The sequence below is a fragment of the Limanda limanda genome, chromosome 22, assembly GCF_963576545.1.
Source record: "Limanda limanda chromosome 22, fLimLim1.1, whole genome shotgun sequence".
In the NCBI taxonomy this organism is placed as follows: domain Eukaryota; kingdom Metazoa; phylum Chordata; class Actinopteri; order Pleuronectiformes; family Pleuronectidae; genus Limanda; species Limanda limanda.
Window position 1 is genome coordinate 4,649,358 of NC_083657.1, and position 20,842 is coordinate 4,670,199.

The window sequence follows — 20,842 nt, forward strand, 5'->3', positions numbered from 1 at the left end:
TCTCTTCAAGATTTATCTCAACTGACTGAAAAATTATAACAACAATATGAATATAATGTATATAATGTATAGTTTTACAAATTTTGAACCCTAGATGAGAGAGAGAGAGAGAGAGAGAGAGAGAGAGAGAGAGAGAGAGAGAGAGAGAGATAACCAACCTCCGCTGCTCAAGTAACGAGCCAGTTTGAGAATGTAAGAAGTAGAAAGTACACATATTTTTGTTCAAATGTAACGAGTAAAAGTAAAAAGTCGTCAGGAAAAGAAATACTCAAGTAAAGTACAGATATGTGAAAAATCTACTTAAGTACAGTAACAAAGTATTTCTACTTCGTTACTTCCCACCACTGCATGTAAGAATAAAACATATTTGGGGACAATAACAATAACCCTGAGATTCATATGAATCAGAGTGAGACCTCAAGGTTGTGATTTTTCTTGTCGTGCTTCCTCCGGAGCAGCAGGGGGCGCTGGCGTCATCAGTTGAACCCAGGAAGTAGCAGAGGTGACGGCGGTGTAAACCATTGATGGTGTAAACAAGGTTCTGTGGATCCGACCTGGACCGGAGCAGAAGATGGAGACGTTCAGCAGAAGAACCGCGGACCGGATCCACTCCTCGGTGATTTGATCTCTCTGTTCCATCTCGATGTCCGGTCAGGGAAACGTGTGCTAAACCAGATGCTAACGGCTAGCTAGCAACCAGTTAGCATCCAGCCACTGCACGTTGGTGTTCTTTGGTACCCTAGCCGCTACCAGTTAGCTGGTATGCTGGTAAACTAGTGGTTAACAGCCAGTTAGCAACCAGTTAGCAACCATTAGCTGCCTTCTAGTTAAACCAGATGCTAACAGCGAGCTAACAACCAGTGCCTTGTCTTCTTAGCTGTCATTCAAGCCGCTGACTGTTGCCTAGCAACCACTCAGCATCACTGCCATGCACCGTCTGATGTTCATTGACAATATTTGTAGCATTTACAATATAACTGTAACGTGATCTAACTTTGATTGTAATCTGATTACCCCAAACACTCGTTAACCAGGGTTCGTACGGTCATGGAAAACCTGGAAAAGTCATGGAATTTTAAAATGTGTTTTTCCAGGCCTGGAAAAGTCATGGAAAAAAATAATCTCCCAAAAGTTTTGAAAAAGTCATGGAAATTTGTTATATTCACATTTTCATGTCGTTCATTTTAGGGATGGGCATAATTAATAGACGATCGATTAAGACAATTTAATCGAATGCCCATCCCTAGTTCATTTACGCTGAGTTTTAAATAATTCATATGCTTTTAAAGAAATACGCTCAAAATATAGGCAGGCATACTTGGGTTTGTGTCATTTAAGGTATACTGTATGCCTTGGAATTCTCATTGTTGGTTTGAATACTAAATTTTGTCACTTTTTCGTGTATACACCGAGATTTCACAAAATATGAAAATAATCATGGAAATTTGGTTTAAAGTTATTGAAAAGTCATGGAAATCCATTGGTCAAAATGTGTATGAACCCTGGTTAACGTCATGTGTCTCTTTCTGTCTCTCAGGTCCTGCTGGCGGTTGTGGTCTTGTCCTGGTCTTACGTCATCTACGCCAGCAGGATAGCAGCTCATTGGCTGCTGGAGGAGCGGACCGCCCTCCTCCGGCAGGACTGATGGTGCACTGGACCTTCACCACGTCCACTTGGAAAGACATGGACACTGATGAGGATCAATCCTGAATGTCTCACACAAGTTGCAGGAAACGGCAAGAGACCAAGACAAAGACGTCAACTTAGAGAGACCAGGAGATTCCGACCCCGGTGTGGATGAGCTGTGAACAAAAACACAGATATTTCCACAGCAGACGTCACGTCCGGCGTCCTGTGGCTCCACCCAGGCTCCACCCACTTTCCACCCAGGCTCCACCTCTCACCGGATGAGTGAGCCGGACCATCTCCTGCAGCTTCTTCACATGAGAAACACACACTCCAGAAAATGTCCTGACACTATTTTACTGAGTTTGTGTTTAATAAACTGCTTATATTGTATATTTTATTCTATTTCACCCACTTTTAAAATGTATTTTATCTTTTAAAATGTATTTAAAGATGTCTGAATGATTTCTCTGAGAATGTTCGACGGATCTTGATGACAATAATTAGACATGTTTAGAGAACTGATATTTACACTCTTTTTGTAGCTTGATTGAATTGATGACTGTTTTTGGAGAAATTAGCTCGGCTGAATGTTTTGTCTCATTTGCAGCTCATCAGATTTTTGTGACGCACTTTGACCTCCACCGACCTCACGCTGACATCATGCACCTTTACAAGCTAACTGTCATGCTAAGCTAACCTTCCCCTTTTTGTATCTTCAATCTTAAAGTCCGGCTCCTGACAAGAGACAGAAATGTTTCCTGTTCTTAAAATAAATAGAATTTTATATAACAGATGTTGATTTTTGTGCTATTTTATACTCTGTCCCATATTTGTTCATAACATTAGATTATTTTTATCGGTTAAAAAAGCTTCTGTTTCCTCCAGTGTAATACAAACCAGTGTTTCCAGTCATGAAGGGTGGTGACATCAGAAACACATCAGCTCATTGTAACTATGTGTGTGTGTCTGTGCGTGTTTGTCTGATGTATTCGGTAATTAAAAGCTCGGACGCACACACACACACACTTGTCTCATAACAATGTGTTTGATGTGTGTGTCCTCAGATATGTAAATGCTCGCTGCGGAACGGACGATGAGAGAGTGGGCGAGTGCGCTGAAGCTTGAATGTGAGAGGGGAGAGAGAGAGAGGAGAGGCTCTTGAATTGAGTACTCATTCTATTACCACAAACACTTCAAACACACACTCACTCCCTGTCGTCTGTAATTAAAAATCTGGTTATGGTTGCTCCCTCTGCTCGTCCTCCTGTGCTCGGGCCCGGGGACATGTTTGTCAGGTTGGGGTATTCAGATAATAACAGTCTGGTAACGAGGTTTTGCGAAAACGATGAATGAAAACAATCTTCTATTTAATGGTGATCACATGTTGTAGAAACAGGTTCCTGACGGTTTGAAGTCTCAGATTTTAAGCGATTTTAAGTGGTTAAATAACAAGAGGTTCCTGGTCTACGCCTTTTCGGTGGTGACAGGATTTATTTTTTAAATGTAGAATGAACCCTCGAAGATCTAACAGTGGTACCAACTTGTTGACCCACATTTCTGTTGCCCTTTGCAACTGTGGTTGTTTATTAGAACCTCTCATGCAGATGGGCAGTGCCGCTGCTAGCCATTGTGGTGCCCTAAGCATAACTCTTTTATGATGCCCCCCCCCCCCCCCCCACCCAGGGAAAAAGACGTTTTTTTCTGCTAGTTTAACACTATATTAAAACGAAAAAGGAAAATCTACTTTGTAAACACAGTACACAGAACAGACAAAACATACATACACACAAGTATTGGGATGTGCAAGATCTTCGTAGAAATTAAATAGTCATCCATAAATACAAACTTAAAAGCAGAAGTATACAAGTTAGCAATCTTCTTCAATAAAGCAAAGATTTAGAAGCAGAAAATTCTCACAATTTTACTTTACTTTGTAAACACACACGAAGAACAGCTAAAACACACACATTCAAGTGTTGAGAAAATCTTCACAGCTTTGCTGACTTTGTAAACCTATTATGTAGAATAGCCAACACACACTATACATTTGAAAGTGCACACTTTTCTTCAGTAAACAGAATCGTATCAAAATAAACCAGACATGTTTTTCCCAAATTCAATGTTACTTTGAATAAATTACATTAAATAATCATCAATAATGGGCCCACATATCAGTGTTTTGTTAATCACATAAATACTTCAAATCACAGCAGCTTGGTTCGTCAAACGCTTTTAATTTCATTATCTTGTTAATTGTTAAAGATTGATGATAGGTGTTTCGGTTTTATATTCCCCTCAGGTCTCGTCCTCTTGTCACATCTGTTGTCATGTCGGCCATCTTGGCTGCTAACAGATACCCCCCCCCACCCCACTCCATCTTTGTCTTTTCACTTCATCCATCTGCTCAACAATGCGACATGAATATTTATACAACACAGAGATGCTCATGAAACCAGGTTTCTGATGATTCGCCAGGAGATCCAGGACAGATCCAGTGATGATAATAATAAATCCAAACTCAACAGAAAATGAAAAGTCATTTCATTCCTTGTTTGTGCCGAAAAAAATCTAATGAAATTTTAACACCATTAAAAGTCTAAGTTTGAAAGTTTAAAGAATCATTGAATGTACAGTTTGATCAGCAAAGCAAAAATAAACGCACAAACACTTTCAGCTTAACTCAACCACCTCATGATGAACTGAAGTGATCAGATCGGATCCAGGAGCAGGTCGCCGTTCAGGAACCCCGGGATGGACGGGTACAGCTCCCGCTCCTTCTCCATCCCGACCTCCGTCTCCATGTTGAAGTTCTTGATAATCTTGGCGTCCTGGCTGATGTCCCTTCCAGCCAGAGACGTCTTCTTCCCTTCCAACCAGTACGTTACCATGTCACCTTTCCCCTGGGACAAGACAAGACAGACCCAGAGTGTTAGCGGGCAGCGTACGAACCGTGGTGGAGGAGGGAGGGGCCTAATGACTCACCTTGACCTGCAGCATTCCTCTGCACTGCAGCACGTAGCCGCCGATCTCCTCCAGGAGGTAGAAGGCACTGGAGCTGACCTGGATCTTTAGGGCTGCAAAGACACAAACAGTTTCTAACTATTAACTTATATTGACCTTTTCAGTGCTGTTTGTGTGTTTGTCAGCAGGTTTACACAAGAACTACGGAACAGAGAACTAAAATGAGGTCAATAGCGTTTACACAAGTTTCTGATTCAGAGGCTGAAAAACTCTGTGGTCCTTCTGGTCCAACTGCAGGATGGCGTTTTATATTAAATGTTTGTCATATATTATACAGTAAAGGTAAATGAAGTTTAAAACATCGGCAGTAAAGACGTTACCCAGACTGGTGGACTCCATCCTGGACGCTGTGTTCACTGTGTCGCCGAACAGACAGTAACGAGGCATCTTCGTCCCGACAACCCCGGCAACCAGCGGACCTGAAGAGCAGGAGACAGGCGTCATTAGTAGGGCCAAATAGATTCAATACTTTTAGAAGTTGTCAAACCCCCTGTGCACGTACCAGAGTGAATCCCAGCTCGTATCTGCAGCTGCATGTTGGGCTTGTGAGGGATCCTGAATGTGCGACAGACGCCAACCAGGTCTAGAGCCATGCTGGCGATCCCCGAGGCGTGGAGGATCCCGTTCTCCAGCGGCACGCCTGACACCACCATGTCTGAGCAAACACACACATTGTTAGCCCATCCAGGGTTCGAGTTGGGTACTATGTTTACAGACGATTCCAATTGTTTGGCTAACTATTTATATCTCTGGCATTGCATTAGCGTTTTTTTCCAAACTTTTTTCTCATCTTATTCTACAGAACAATGCCACGTGCACTATCTCATGTGTGGAGGCATTTCAACCCATTAAATGTAGAAGGAAAGGCTGTGTACATTTGCAAATACTGTGCAAAGACCTATGTTGGGAATGACACAACGATGCAGAAGCATATAGTCAAGTGCCCAAAGTTTCCTCAGGGCTCAAATCAGCCTATGACAAAACATAATGTTTATATTTATGTCTGTATATGACAAGGTCAATACAGTTAGTATAAATTACCCACAATATTTCCAGTTTATTCCCGTTTATTCCCATTAATTCCCGTATATTCCAGCTAATTCCCATGGAAAGTTTCCAACTTTGAATATTCCCGGAATTTTGCAACCCTATACCACTCAACTTAATATTAGCCTTATCTAACTCAATACAAACAGAACCAGTCACCTAACATTGGTGTGCAAATCAAAACTGTGACCATGCAAGTGTTTGTCTATCTCTGTGAGGACCAGTTTGAGTTTGACACCTCTGGTCCTCACTTGGGGACAAATCTTCAAAATCAAGTTTCATGTTCGGGTCACTGAGAGTCCACATAAAGAAATAGGGTTTACGGGTCGGGGGGTGTCACTCACAGGCGTCGCCGATGGTTTCCACCTTGTAGACGTCGTAGATGTCGATGATGTCGTCAAATGTTGTGTAGAGTTTGTTGAGAAAATCCACGACTTGGTAAGGAGTGCTGCTGCAGGAGAGCTGCGTGAAGCCCACGATATCACTGCACACACAAGAAGGGTTCCCAGAGTCTGGACTTAGTAAAAGTACAAATACCACATCGTAATCATACTTCCACCAAGGCTACTACAGAGGCAAAGTACAGTACTTAAATAAAGGAAGTGAATTACTTTCCTGTCCTCAACTAGGAACATTGACTATTCAAAGATCAGTATTTAACTCATCTGTTTCTATTGTTGTCAAAACCAAACAAACATTAAAAGCATCTTGTCAGATATTTTGTTTAATATAGTACAAGCTCTAGAGATATATTTCTTAAATATGTCTTGTTGGAAAAAACGAATGTCTTTAAAATCTTGTTTCCTTCTGTCTTTACCTGAAGAAGACGGTGGCGCTGACGTAGCTCTGAGCCTGCAGCGGTTTTCCCTGACGCAGATCATCAGCCACTTGCTTCGGAAGCATACCTGTAACAAAAATTATGAAAATACAACCTTCATTTAACCAGGAAATATTTAACAGGAGAGAATCTGGCCAAATCTGAACCTGGAGTCAAATTTACATGCAAATATAGTCCAGATGGGTAAAAACAGGGGAATGGAAACACCACAAATGTCTCTAAATAAATGTAAAATTATAAATTAAAACAGCATTTTCATAACAGACATTAACCTTGGACCTGAGAGTCATAAAGAAGAAAGTCTGACTATTACTACTGATTGATTCTTCATAACTTTTCTGATCAGGTTATCAAAACAAGACCTTTTTAATATATATAATGAAACGAGAAACCAAACGGTCGTACTGTACAGCAGCCGGTCAGTTTTCTGTTTCTCATGCATCAGGTCTTGAGTTCGCTCGGCCACCAGCACCTCCAGATGTTTACTGTATTTCTCCATCTGAAACAAGCCCAGTTTTACTTTCATATCACAACCAGAACCAATGATTATTTTTGTATATTGTCCCATTCAGTCTAACACAGATCACATCCACAATAGATTAGAACACATGTGACGTTACCAGGTTCATCATCATGTCCACTGGGCTGACTTTGACCGGGTTGATCCGGTGAACAAACTTCCTGATTTGTTCGAAGGTGGGTCGGTGGAGGGGGTTGTGAGCGCGGCATCGCCGGATCAGCTAAGAAACACACAAGGGACAAAAGGCAAAATAAATAGAAACATAAAAAGTAAAACACAATAAAACAGATAGAAGATGATTTAAAAAAAACAACTTGGTACCTCCACGTAGTCAGCAGGACACGGGCAGGTGTTGTCGACTTTACTGGAGATCAGTTCAGGTAGAGGAGGACACCAGGCACACTCCAGGTTGGACTCCTCCACCTGCAGAGCATTTCATTGATTTATGTTTCCTTCATATTATGAATGTCTATAAATGTCTCTTTTCTGAATGATGAAGATAAAAAAAGTGACTTACAGGGACGGGATCACTGCGAGTGGCGATCTCCAGCAGGATGATGGAATAACTGGGAAGAAATACAGATGATGCACAGTGTAATTTATGTATTAACTATTTACATCAATTATATAAATGTGATCTTTGTACATTTCGGGGGCGGTTAGGTTGTCCTTAGTCCTGTAAAGTGACAAAAAGCAGAATAGGTGTGATACCTGAACACGTCTCCGGTCAGCGTCGGCTCCATGTTGGAGTTTTGAAACTCGGGCGGCATGTAGACCTCCAGCAGTCTCTGGTGATAGGAGGAAAGAGGCTCCGCCCCATCATCCCTGCGAAACATTCTCAGTCCGTAGTCTGGCAGGAAGGAACACGTGTCAATAAAAAAATGAAAATGACCATAACGCTTTTTGTCTTAAAAATAAAACTGTGTAGATTTAATTGCTCCTTATATATACGACTGCATCCTACCTGTTATTTTACAAACCCAGCGGTCGTCTAACACACAGTTCATGGACTTGAGGCGACCGTGGCAGATCTTGTGGTGGTGCAGGTACGACATCCCTCTGGCGATGTCGTTGGCGAAAGAAAACCTGGAAGACAAACACAGTCGGATTGTTCAGAATTTAATAACTTCTCACACAGATAGCCTGGTTGATATAAGTCGAGATCCTCATTCTCGTATGATATTGTAAATAAAGCCAGATCGATAACATTGGCTAGGAATCATTTACTAATTAACTCAGTATCACTCTCCAAAAATCCTTATGGATCAGACTCTATGTTAGAAGAGCCATTGAGTGTCATCGAGTTTACCTGAAGCCCCAGTTGAGCGGGATCTCCTCGTTTAGCAGGACGTCGTTCAGGCTTCCTTTGGGGCAGTACTCTGTCACTATGGCAACATTTGGAACCTCAATGCACCCACCAGTGAACTTACAGAGGTTTGGATGATCCAGTTCCCTGAAGACGGAGAAAGACAGAACTAAAATACAAGACAGGGTCATTTTAAACAGGGGACGTCTGACGGGTGTTTGCTTGTGTGTTACCTGACTTGTTTGACTTCCTGTCTGATGGTTTTGGACAGAGAGAAAGTCTTTGTCTGAATCCTCTTGATGGCCACCGTCCTGCCGTCACTGGAGAAGAACATTTGTGTTAACATTTCAACAAGCATTCAGCTTTCTATATCATGCAAAAGTTTTGCAGAATTTCCCCTATTGACGCTATCATAGAGTATAAATAAAGATGGATGACGTGACAGACTTTGATGATCCCTCATCCTCTCTTTCCTGATTCATAACTTCTCTGCTGATGACCCTAATGAATATATAAGAAATTAATGAAGTAGCGTACTATATCCCGGTGCAGGTGAACATTGTTTTTCGGGTCCCTGGTTGTCCCGTGCACGAGCTGAGGGCAGTTATACAGCTGGTGTTACTGTCGCTGTTCCCCTGAGGAACGCTCATCATACTGCCCATGGTCATACGAGCTTCATGATCTATTGAGAGAGAGGAGAACTTCAGACTTGTTTCTCAGTTTGTTCCGGTTTCAGAAACCAGTTTCAAGCCGTTTTTGAACTGGATCATTGCTGTATACCTTGTTTTATTGTGGAGAAGTCGATGATCCAGCTCTCGTCCCACAGCAGCTTCTGTCTGTGGTACTTCAGCCACTGCACAAGACAGATTCTTTCACTGGTATTTGTTTGTTTTAAGCACATCATGTTTACTGTGACGTGTGAATACGCACCAGGGCGGTGAGCAGCAGGCAGAGGCAGAGCAGGCTGAGTGGTAAGCTGATGGCCAGCTTGGTGGCCGGGGTCATGGGGCATTCGCCACAGTCAGCTGAACAGGTGGAACAAAGCTCCGCCTCCTCACAGACACCGTCACCACAAACTTTGAGCAGAGAAAAAACAAATGTCAGCACTATGTTGAGAGTAAGGACACTATTGGACCCTTCATGGTCGCTGACATTCTGTTCCCTGTAAGATGGTATTCTGGTGATTCTCAGGTTATTTCTCTCTATCGTCATGCAGGCAAATAGAAAAGGAACAAACTAACCAACAGCAGGCAACACGGTGCTCTTGGCCTCCAGAGCAACCTGCATCTGACCAACTCGAATGTGAGCGATGAGGGAGGTCAAACCAGAATGGACCAAAACCACCTGCAAGACAAACCAGGGGTCCTGGATTATACCTCTTCTACAGATTAGCTGTCTTTTTAAACCCGAATCAGTTTCAATCTGGACGTCCAACTCGTAGCAAGAAATTGACTAGGTCTGCTTCCTATCATGGAAATACGATTCAGATTAAATAAACTTACTTTGGCCGTCCAGTTGCTCTGCGTCATCGTGCCGGACGTAGAGAGGGTGTGCGTGAAGATTTTGCCATCGTCAGGAATCCAGGGGCCACAGATGCTCTCGGATACCTGCAGGTTAGTTTATTTAATCTTTATTAGTTAAATGTCTTAGTCAAGGGATAGGGTTCAGGTTGAAGGGTGAATACCTGCTGACATACAGAAGTTACTGAAACAGGTCACGACTTGTAGATTTGACAGCGTTAATATTTGTGGTATTTGCCTTTTACCGTTAGCAGACCCTGGGTGTTGAACTAAATTGAAACCGACTAGTTCTGAGACTTGTTCCTCAGCTGTAATTAGGAATACTTTTGACATTTTTATTGGAAACATCGCATTAGCTTAAAAAATGAAGAAAAGATCCTGGTGTACCATGTGTCCCAGAGGACAGGAGTGGATGTTGGCGTGATGAATGCAGCAGTTTTCTCCATTCGCGTCTTTCCAGTTGGCCGGACAGTCGTGATGTTCACAGAAGCTCCGAGCTGCTTCGGCGTTTACGATGGAACTAAACGTATAAACACACCAGACCAGGATCAGAACCAGACCAGGATCAGACCCAGACCAGGATTAGAACCAGACCAGGATCAGACCAGGATCAGAACCAGACCAGGATCAGACCCAGACCAGGATCAGAACCAGTAGAATCTACAGCTCCAGTCTTTCATCCACTTTAATTATTCATCAACAAATATAAACAGGTGCATTGACCTGTGTGTGAAGATGTGGTTTTCAACAGCCCAGTGGTAGAAGGAGTCCTGAGCACTAACGGAGTACGTGACGCTGAACACCTCGCCGGTCTTCACCGTCTCAGGAGGACGGACGATCCAGGCCATCTCCAGACCTGAGGGAGAGACAGCGCACTGACCAATCCAGCCCCACTCGTTTATATGTGGTTTAAAAACTGGTATTTATCTCTAAAAGCAGTATCATATGTATTTATTATCAAAATAAAGTGTTGTTTTTATCGCCAAAGTAGAGAATTGTAGATATTTGTTCCTAAAACATTCTCCCAGAAGTCTACGTGTTTGTCAATAAAATACATTACAACTATTATATCATATATAGTGTGTACTTGTGTCACCTCCACAGTCGATCATGTTGTATTCGTTGGGTTTGTGCAGAGGCCAGCAGTCGTACTCGCTGTTGTCCAAGTCGTGCCAACAACACGTCGGAGCGATACAGCAAACACACACCTGGTGCCAACACAAAACAACACACAGGATCCATCAGGGGGGAAATATCCTGCATGTCATTTAAAACTGAACTTATTGGATTTGAGGTTTTTATATCATGTTTCTTGTTCTAGGACTGATGAATAAAATAATCAAACATGGAGACTTGAATGAAACCATCACTTTCCTACTTCACACAAACTGCTTCAGTTTAATTTTTTAAATTTAGAATGTTTTTTTTAAGATTTTATGTCATTTATTAACCAGAAAATAATTTTAGAGCCATAACCTCTAATTAAAATGCATTATTTCCACAAGTGTTCAAGTAAAATTTACTGATAACAACCTGAATATATTTAAATAGCCTGAATATATTTAAATAGCCTGAATTTAAACACAAAATAATGATCAATACATTTCATATAAAACTTAAAATCAGACATTTTACATATCATTGATGAATTAAGAGTTAAAAGGATATGTTTGATTGATGTCTCACCCAGAGCAGAAACCAAACCGTTGTCCTCATGTTGCAGCTGAAAGACGTCTCTGTGTCTCTGAGTTAGGAGTGGACAGACGAGTGTCGTGGACATGTGCAGAGTCTGAGCTCCTGACTGAGCGATGAGCAGAGCTGCAGGGACAAGGTGGTCGAGCGAGGCAGGAGAGAATAACCAGGAGAGAGAGAGAGAGAGAGAGAGAGAGAGAGAGAGAGAGAGAGAGAGAGAGAGAGAGAGAGAGAGAGAGAGAGAGAGAGAGAGGGCACCCTGATGCTGAGCACCTTTAACATGGAGCTGATTGTAATGTTCACTGACCTCTGGTGGCGGATGATGTTATTGCACTGACCCCTGGACTCACTTTACCATTGACATTGGCTGCAGTTCACCTAGAGGGCGCTCACAAGGTGGCCCTCAATGAAGTGAAGTTGACCGAGCTTAACAGGTAAAATAACTATTTACGCAATTCATTTAAATGTAGACAAATACAGTGATGATTATAAATCAGATCAAATGAAAACATTGTCCCTTCGAGGGAGAAATCAGGCTAACATGGCAGCTGCTAACTTTATTCAAAGTCGTAAAGTGTCACAGTTACAGAAAGGTATTCAAAATTTAAAATTACAGAACAATATTTATTGGTTCTAACACTTTTGAGGAAAACAAAGAAAACATGATTGACAGCTGAGACTGACTCCTGATTGGTTGATCTTTGCTCTGTGTCAGTTTTGACTTGACATGAAGTCATTACACAGAGAGAGAGAGAGAGAGTCTCTCTCTCTTCCTCTCTCTCTCTGTGTCGCTCTCTCTGTCTTTCTTTGTGTGTCTCTCTCTCGCCGTCTCTCTTACAGGCTCTCTCTATCTCTCTCTCTCTCTCTCTATCTCTCTCTCTCTCTCTCTCTCTCTCCCTGTCTCTCTCTCTCTCTCTCTCTCTCTCTCTCTCTCTCTCTCTTTCTTTCTCTCTCTCTCTCTCCACTGATCACGTCGTGCATGAGAACAATCTTCATAGAACTCCCTCCATGTGAACGTTGGGTCGCGCGCACTCCTCTCGGGCACGAGCACGCGGTTCGGTTTAGTTTATTTTCTTTGTTTTAAAGTTGCGTGTCTTTTAACGTCAGAACCCGCGAGCGAGGCTTCGTGTGTGACGTCATCTCTAACGGAATCGGGGAAGCTAAACCACGCGTGAGACTCTTCATGTCGGATGTTTCCGGTGACCGGTAGTTCTTCTGTCCGGTACCGGGACCTGAAGAGCTGGTCTCTGATTGGTCCAGCTCTCTTACCTGCGTGGGTCCCGGGTTAAAGCTGAAGATGATAACCCGGGTCAGCCTGGTTCTTCTGTCCTGGATGTTAACATGGAGCAGAGCTCAGCTGCTGGATTCGAACAGGTCAGAAACAAACTCTTTATGCATCTATACAAATAACAAAAGTTTTTTATAAATAAAGTTTTTAAAGTGTGTTTAATTATTAACAATGAGGATTTCAGACATTTTAATTATTTACAGGTGTTTTTAAAAGGTTCTAATAGTAATTTTCATCAATAACCTGTTTTATTATGACACTACAGAGACCAGCACACTTACATATACATCTAAATAACTCATTGTGCAAACATGTGTTCCTGACTGATCGGATCCTTTTTCTTTTCTCTTTGTTATGAAATATTGTAAAGAGAAGTCAAAATGTTGTTTAAACAAATGAACTCAAAACATGTTTACAGCGTCCATGTTTTTAACTCTCTTGGGAAATCAGAGCTTCGTGGGAGCATGTGAACGAGCAGTGTTTCTGTTTCACATGTGACTTTTTAAACTGATGATGAAGAGAAGATTAGTGTAGATTTGATCCATAATTGATCGTAGATAAGGCGAATGTTGTGTAATCAACATATTTCAGAACAGGTCAGATAAACTGGAGTGTGTTCATTCATAAAAAGGCTATTCTGCCTGAAGACGGAGTGTGTGTGTGTGTGTGTGTGTGTGTGTGTGTGTGTGTGTGTGTGTGTGTGTGTGTGTGTGTGTGTGTGTGTGTGTGTTTTTGTGAGAGAAAACAGCAGAGCAGTGTTGATGATTGACTGAAGAACGACAGACTGAAGAGTCGGAAGGAGGGAAAGTATGTGGGGGGAGTGGAAAAAGAAGACGAGTACCCGAGCCTGCTGTCGTCCTGCGGCTGAGTCGGTTCATGTTGAGACAAGCAGAGGAAACAGGAGACAGGAGGAACGCTCAGCCGGTCTGAACCAGTACCACTGACTTGACTCTGAACGCCAGGGCACGTGATGACCCCTCTCCTCACACTCGCCGGCAATGACTCATCAAAATGTCAATATTCATCAGTGTTAATTGTGTGTCGCAGCTGGGCGGCCCGGGCCTGGTTGTCCGATGGTCTCTGTCGCTATGGCAACAGCGTGGATTGTTGCTGGGGCTGGACACAGACGGACGGAGGACGTTGTCAACGTGAGGACACAAATATTTACATTACAACAGATCGTACGATTTAAACATCTATTACTGTATTCAGTGATGAAAACTGTAGATAAAGATGGTTCCCAAAAGTAAAGCCAAATAATCTGGATCGCCCCCTGCTGGTTGGCAGTGGTGTAGGTCATATACGGACATCTTTATATTCAGTCACTGATCCTTCTATACAGTTGATAACCGTCATTTAAAGTGTGTGTGTGTGTGTGTGTGTGTGTGTGTGTGTGTGTGTGTGTGTGTGTGTGTGTGTGTGTGTGTGTGTGTGTGTGTGTGTGTGTGTGTGTGTGGGTGTGTGTGTGTGTAGCTCACTGTCAGCAGGGCTGTAAACACGGAGAGTGTGTCGGACCAGACAGATGTAAATGTCACGCCGGATACAGTGGCAAGGCCTGTAACCAAGGTAACTGTGTGTGTGTGTGTGTGCGTGTCTGTTCCGATATCTCATCGCTGTGACCAAACTAAAACAGAGACACATTTTTGTCTCGCTTGTTTGACCTGCAAAGCCGTGTTTTACCTGAAGACCCCCCCCCCCTCTAACACACACACACTACACGGTTTCCCAACTTACACCCTCACACATGCAGGCGGACTCCACCCTCCTACAGACACACTGTTAATTTACAAATTAGAGGCCACATTATGAGTCATATCCTGACTATAAAACAACATCTGGCTTCAAACACACACACACACACACACACACACACACACACATTCACACGCACACACATTCACACAGGGGAGAGTTTAATCACATGTTAAACTAAGAACTCGACTTTTCTGTTTTAACTCCTCTTGTCAACTTGTGGGATTAACCTTTGACCTTCGACCCTGTGGGACACGGCAAGCATTTTAAGTGTGTGTGTGTGTGTGTGTGTGTGTGTTTGTGTCAGATCTGAACGAGTGTGGTCTGAAGCCTCGGCCCTGTAAACATCGCTGCATGAACACACCGGGCAGCTACAAGTGTTACTGTCTGGACGGATACACACTGCAGCCGGACGGCAGCTGCAAGAGTGAGTGCACACACACACACACATATATACACACATTCAAACACACACACACACACGCTCACACAACCTAAAGCGTTTCACATTTTGCAGCTGAACTCAAATCTGATTATTTCATGCTGGTATCTTTTTTCTTTGCGTGTTTTTGTTTGTTCAGATACGCTGACCTGTTACTATGCCAACTGTCAGTATGGCTGTGCGGTATCAAAGGGGGTGGTCCGCTGCACCTGTCCGTCGCCAGGGTTACGGCTGGGACCAGACAGACGAACCTGTATCGGTCAGTCAGGCTCCATCCACACTGACCCGCTTTTTAAGTTGTAAAACTCATTACTGTTGCTATGGTTACGCCTGGCGGAATTTTCCAGCCTCTAAATCAGAAACTTGTGTAAACGCTGCTGGTGTCGTTTTAGTTTTAAAAACTCCAGTGTAAGTCTCTCTCTCTCTCTCTCTCTCTCTCTCTCTCTCTCTCTCTCTCTCTCTCTCTCTCTCTCTCTCTCTCTCTCTCTCTCTCTCTCTGCAGACATCGATGAGTGTGCGTCCGGCGGCGGCGTGTGTCCTCGGCGCAGGAAGTGCGTGAACACATTTGGGAGCTTTTTGTGTAAATGTCACCTCGGCTTCAAACTCACGTACATGAACGGACGCTACGCGTGCATCGGTGAGGCTGCAGCTGTGTTCGTGTGAATCTGTTTGTATGAAATGTTCCATGTTTGTTCCTCTGAACGTCACGTGTTCCCTCGAGTCGAACAATCGTCTAACGTCTTCGTCTCTGTCCCCAGATAAAGACACGCGTCCCTTCTGCTCTCTGAACCCGTCCTCTCCCAAGTGCAGGTGTAAAGATGGCGGCTGTAAAGGTGAAAACACAAACAGGAAGTTGTGATCCAATCTAACGAGTCTTTGTCTGATCAAACTTCCTGTTTTCTCTCAGCTCTACCCAGAGTCACTCTGGAGCCTCCGAGACCAAGAACTACAATTCCCATCATCCCCTTCTCCACTGCTGCTCCTCTTACAACTACCACAGCTCAGCCTGTCACCACCACCACCACCACCGCAGCAACTACTCTACCGGCTACGTCTGCAGCTACAACTACCACCGCAGTACCGACTACTACCACTACTACACCTGTCACTACCACTACTACACCTGATACTACTACACCGGTTACTACTACATCTGTAACTACACCTGATACTACTACACCTGTAACTACTACACCTGCAACTACTACACCTGTAACTACACCTGATACTACTACACCTGTAACTACTAAACCTGCAACTACTACACCTGTAACTACACCTGATACCACTACACCTGCAACTACTACACCTGTAACTACACCTGATACTACTACACCTGTAACTACTACACCTGTAACTACACCTGATACTACTACACCTGTAACTACACCTGTAACTACACCTGAGACTACTACACCTGTTACTACTACACCTGTAACTACACCTGATACTACTACACCTGTAACTACACCTGAGACTACTACACCTGTAACTACTACACCTGTTACTACTACACCTGTAACTACACCTGATACTACTACTACAACTGTAACTACTTCACCTGTAACTACACCTGTGACTACACCTGCTACTACTACACCCGTTACTACTACACTTGTAACTTCACCTGATACTACACCGACGCTGCCCACCACCATCTCCATGGTAACGACTACATTGAACAACAGGATCAACAAAGACGTGACCCTCAAGCAGAGAGGAGACGTGCACAGTGAGGATGCACACACACACACACACACACACACACACACACACACACACACACACACACACACACAGAATATGTTCCATACAAACAAACAAGCAGTTCAAATGTCAGCTGACACTTGCGTTTGTTTGTGTGTATTTGTGTGTGTGTGTGTGTGTGTGTGTGTGTGTGTGTGTGTGTGTGTGTGTGTGTGTGTGTGTTTGTTTGTGTGTGTGTTTCAGTCCCTCGACATCCCGACCTCAACCAGGTGTGGGAGTTTGATATCGAGCTCGGAAACACCTCTGACGACGCCAAAGACGATCCCGGTACGAGTTTATTTAGTTTGGTCTTGAACACAAACATGTGACTGTGACATCATCTCACCTGACTCCACCCATTCTTTACATGGTTGAGTCAACTGCTGGACCTTACACAAACTGTGTGTGTGTGTGTGTGTGAGTAGATGCTGGTGTGCTCCACTGTACCTTCGACCACGGACTCTGTGATTGGTTGTCAGACAGAGAGGGAGATCTTCACTGGGAAACGTCTCATAACCCTGCAGGTAAAAAAAAACCCATATAATAATCTATTGATCAATGAGACATTTCTCTACGACATAGGAGACACTGTGAAAAAATTTGAATAGTTTTGACGTTGCTACATCGTTCTTCTCTAATGTGTAAAAACTAAACAATAAAAAAATGTATTATCAAATAACAGGTGGACATTACCTGTCCGTCCCAGAGCTGAAGGCGGGACAGAGGAGCATCCGCGGCGCCCGATTGGCTGTCCAAATCCTCCCATCCTGGAGCCATGGCGACCTGTGCTTCTCCTTCTCCCATTGGCTGACAGGGCATCATGTGGGCGTGATGCAGCTGTTCACCAGGAAGAGAGGACGAGGTCAAAGGTACGAGAGCGGCACCGTTTCTCTTTGCTGTTGAAGTCGCTTGTGTGAAAACTTTCTCCTGATTGGCTGTTGCAGATATAGCCCCGCCCTCTGGAGCAGGACAGGTGGGCACGGCTGGAGACACACCCAGGTTACCTTGACAACGCATCGTCTGGACAGGGTGAGACACACACAGACACACACACGAGTAAATGTCTGTGCTAGTGTCTTCGTCGTTGTGTTGTTGTTGGTGATGACGTGTGTGTGTTCTCAGGTGTTGTTAAAGGCGGAGCGACGAGTCGGACGGCGAGGACAAATCGCTGTTGATGATGTCACTCTGAGGCAGGGGGCGTGTCGATGACATCGCCTGACACCGAGTGGTCGTCGCTGAGCGAAGTGGATTTAACCATCTACGTTTTGTACAGTGTAAAGAACCGAGCAGCTTCGGGGGGGTTTCACCCTGAAACTTAAAAAGTTCATCGCTGAGATTTAATGTTTGAATATGTAAATGAGTCTTAAATTAAATATGTGATAATTAACAAGAATTTCCAGAACGTAAATGTGGACACGACAGAGTATTTGGGCCACTTATTACCGTAATGTCATAAAATTACAACTTTAATCGAATAAAACTATGATTTTAATTCATTGAAAAAACTTAGTAAGCACTGAATGAACCCAGGTTCAATCTTTTGATTCTAGTTGTTGACACTTTAGAGTCACAGGTTTTTACAGAGGCGATTTATATCTGTTTTCATCTCTTCATAAATCTGCAAATATTGTCAATGTTTTTCATGTCTTTTTTAAATAAATGTTTCTATAAATCAGACTGTGAATAATACATGAACAAACCCTCAGTATTACTACATTATTACTATTTTACAAACGTCTTCTGGAGTTTGTGTTTCACATAGGAAGAAGGAAGTGGTTGAACACTTCAGCAGGAAAAACCTCGGGACAAACACGACGTCAGAGTATCTGGGATACGGAGCCGCCATCTTGTTCAGTTCAGTTTGGTTCTGATTCATTGAAACCACTTATTGATCGTCTCTGTCACGGTGAAACTTGTTGACTCGTCGTTAACGAGCTGAGGGAGCAGAAGCTCCACCTCATCACTTGACCTCTGACCCCTCACCTGCACAGGAAGAGGAAGGAGGTAATCTGGGAGGTAACATCTGTTTTAGAGGATGCACACACACACACATGTACACACATGTGTTCACACACACACACAGACACACACTGATGGGAGGTGCCGTCACGGACCTGGTCGTTACTGTAACTCGCCACATTCCTGTTTAACAACATGGGAGTGAAGTGAAACCTGTGATTTAACTTTCTGTTCCTGAGTGTGTGTGTGTTAGTGTGTGTGTGTGTGTGTGTGTGTGTGTGTGTGTGTGTGTGTGTGTGTGTGTGTTACCAAAGTTACCCCCTATCTCCTCGGCACCAGTCTTCTGCCTCCTGCTGGTGAGTTCTTTGACTCGTTTTTATTGTTGAATCATTATAGTCAACACAATATATATTTATTGACTCACAACATCATATTAGATTCTGAAAATCAGTGTGTTGGTCCTTCAGTTCCTTCATCTTCCACCAGAGGGCGCCACAACATTACATACAGAGACCTGGTTAATTTTAAACTACTTTTTCCTTCGTTGATTAACTGGGACTCATCACTGCTCCTTTTCCTTTTGTCACATTTAAAGTAAACACAAGGATTCTGCAGGCCGGATATCACAAGGGTCAGAGGTCAAAGATTATCTGGAGTTTAGGGCTGAAAGGTTAGGGACCCCTCAACATGACGTCATCATCCAGCAGATTATTTCCCTTTAGAGTAAATATAAACACATGAATTGATCCGGTCACGTGCTAATAAAGTTTTAAACTCTGATTGAAAAAAATAAATAAATAAAAAAAAAGTTCCCTCTTGTTGCTACCAGCTGCAGCGCGCACTCTGATTGGCCCGCAGCCCGTCACCTCGGGCCAATCAGAGGCCAGAGCGTCCGCCATGAGAATCCATCATCTGTTCGATTCATCAGTTCATCACTGATCGATTATCAATCACAGGACGATGGAAGGATGATGGAATAAAGGTGTGTGTGCGTGTGTGTCTGTGTGTGTGTGCGTGTGTTTGTATGAGTGTGTCTGTGTGTGTGTGTGTGCGCAGCAGGATGTGTAATGGCGGGTCTGTCGAGTTTGAAAAACCACACAGGTAAAGCTTCCGGTTTAAACAAGAAACGGTCTATCTTTACAAAATAAAAGTGAAGTCTCGTCACTGAGTGAATCCCAGACAGAGAAGTTTGCTAAAAGTAACAATCAAAACATTCTAATGAATCATCTGTTGGAAATGAGCTGTGGACTCAAATTGTTATTAATCAGCTCGTTATCAGCAACTTAGGATAACACACGCAAGTAGACAAAACACAAGTAAAGTAAGAAAACAAAACAACACATTACGCACAACACAAAACAACACAATACAGAAAAGTGCTGCAATTACAGAAAACGACAGCCCGGGGACATTTATAAGTGTCGAAAACGTCTGAGTTGTCTGGTATGTTTTAATGTAACCATAACGTGCAGAGGAAAATTATGTAATGTGTTTTTATGATGTTTAAATATACTTAAATTAAATTCGTAATGACCTCACAATGTAAATAAAGACAAACCACACGTCTCAGCTTCCTCCAGAAATATCACAATAATCACTAATATGGAGGAGGTGGGGTTCATGACCCATACTGCAGCCAGCCACCAGGGGGCGATAGAGACGTTTTGGCCTACTTGAAGGGAGTTGTCATCTTTATTTACAGTCTGAGATCTGAACAGGATTTTGAGCAGGTGCCTTCAGCCAAATTTGGGACTTTTATTCTGAAATCCTCACAGGCGACAGGGCGGAAGTGTGCGCTGTGTCTCTGCGGGGCTTGATGCGCTGATGGCGGCGGGGCTGGCGGAGGGTCGCACCGAGGAGGGAGAGCGAGGAGGCGGGGAACCGGAGAGAGGAGGCCCCGGCGGTACCGAGCACCGAGCACCGACACCCAGCGACCCAGCGACCCGGCCACAGAGGCTCCGAGGCCCGCAGAGCGACAGGAGGATGGATGGAGAGGTACCGTTGTTTCTGTTTATCATCTACTGGAGGATTTAAAGACAGCTGAGGGCTCGTCTGCAGCCTGTCAATAAACACACCTATTAT

The 20,842-nt window shown here is 43.5% G+C and overlaps 2 protein-coding genes across 2 annotated transcripts; one reads left to right on the plus strand and one right to left on the minus strand.

The window, feature by feature from the left end:
• Positions 1-4,337: 4,337 nt before the first annotated feature.
• On the minus strand, positions 4,338-11,597 carry LOC132996305 (atrial natriuretic peptide receptor 1-like). The gene is made up of 23 exons (XM_061066647.1): positions 11,568-11,597; positions 10,978-11,089; positions 10,605-10,737; positions 10,269-10,401; positions 9,864-9,968; positions 9,603-9,705; positions 9,292-9,437; positions 9,142-9,214; positions 8,899-9,043; positions 8,595-8,681; positions 8,365-8,508; positions 8,020-8,141; positions 7,767-7,905; positions 7,573-7,621; positions 7,377-7,478; positions 7,156-7,275; positions 6,941-7,034; positions 6,515-6,602; positions 6,042-6,181; positions 5,153-5,305; positions 4,971-5,069; positions 4,612-4,703; positions 4,338-4,529 (listed from the first exon to the last, which is right to left on the minus strand). Exons 1-23 carry the CDS (start codon positions 11,595-11,597, stop codon positions 4,338-4,340), a joined length of 2,601 nt encoding a protein of 866 aa, XP_060922630.1.
• A 1,273-nt stretch (positions 11,598-12,870) lies between these two features.
• On the plus strand, positions 12,871-18,150 carry LOC132996306 (nephronectin). Its single transcript, XM_061066648.1, has 13 exons — positions 12,871-12,947; positions 13,909-14,009; positions 14,335-14,427; positions 14,921-15,040; positions 15,195-15,314; positions 15,558-15,692; positions 15,814-15,888; positions 15,963-16,787; positions 17,006-17,089; positions 17,227-17,325; positions 17,484-17,670; positions 17,746-17,830; positions 17,924-18,150. The coding sequence occupies exons 1-13, from the start codon at positions 12,871-12,873 to the stop codon at positions 18,008-18,010; spliced, it is 2,088 nt and encodes a 695-aa protein (XP_060922631.1). The 3' UTR covers positions 18,011-18,150.
• Positions 18,151-20,842: the final 2,692 nt, after the last annotated feature.

Bases quoted from the DNA above. Each gene is read 5' to 3' on its own strand.
- LOC132996305 (XM_061066647.1), bottom strand. From the start codon at position 11,597: ATGAGGACAACGGTTTGGTTTCTGCTCTGG. The intron at 8,509-8,594 runs GTAACACACAAG...CTCCGTCTTCAG, and splicing joins CAGGAAGTCAAACAAGTCAG to GGAACTGGATCATCCAAACC. The intron at 8,142-8,364 runs GTAAACTCGATG...TTTGTCTTCCAG, and splicing joins CCGCTCAACTGGGGCTTCAG to GTTTTCTTTCGCCAACGACA.
- LOC132996306 (XM_061066648.1), top strand. From the start codon at position 12,871: ATGATAACCCGGGTCAGCCTGGTTCTTCTGTCCTGGATGTTAACATGG. The intron at 14,428-14,920 runs GTAACTGTGTGT...TGTTTGTGTCAG, and splicing joins TGGCAAGGCCTGTAACCAAG to ATCTGAACGAGTGTGGTCTG. The intron at 17,671-17,745 runs GTACGAGAGCGG...TGGCTGTTGCAG, and splicing joins AAGAGAGGACGAGGTCAAAG to ATATAGCCCCGCCCTCTGGA.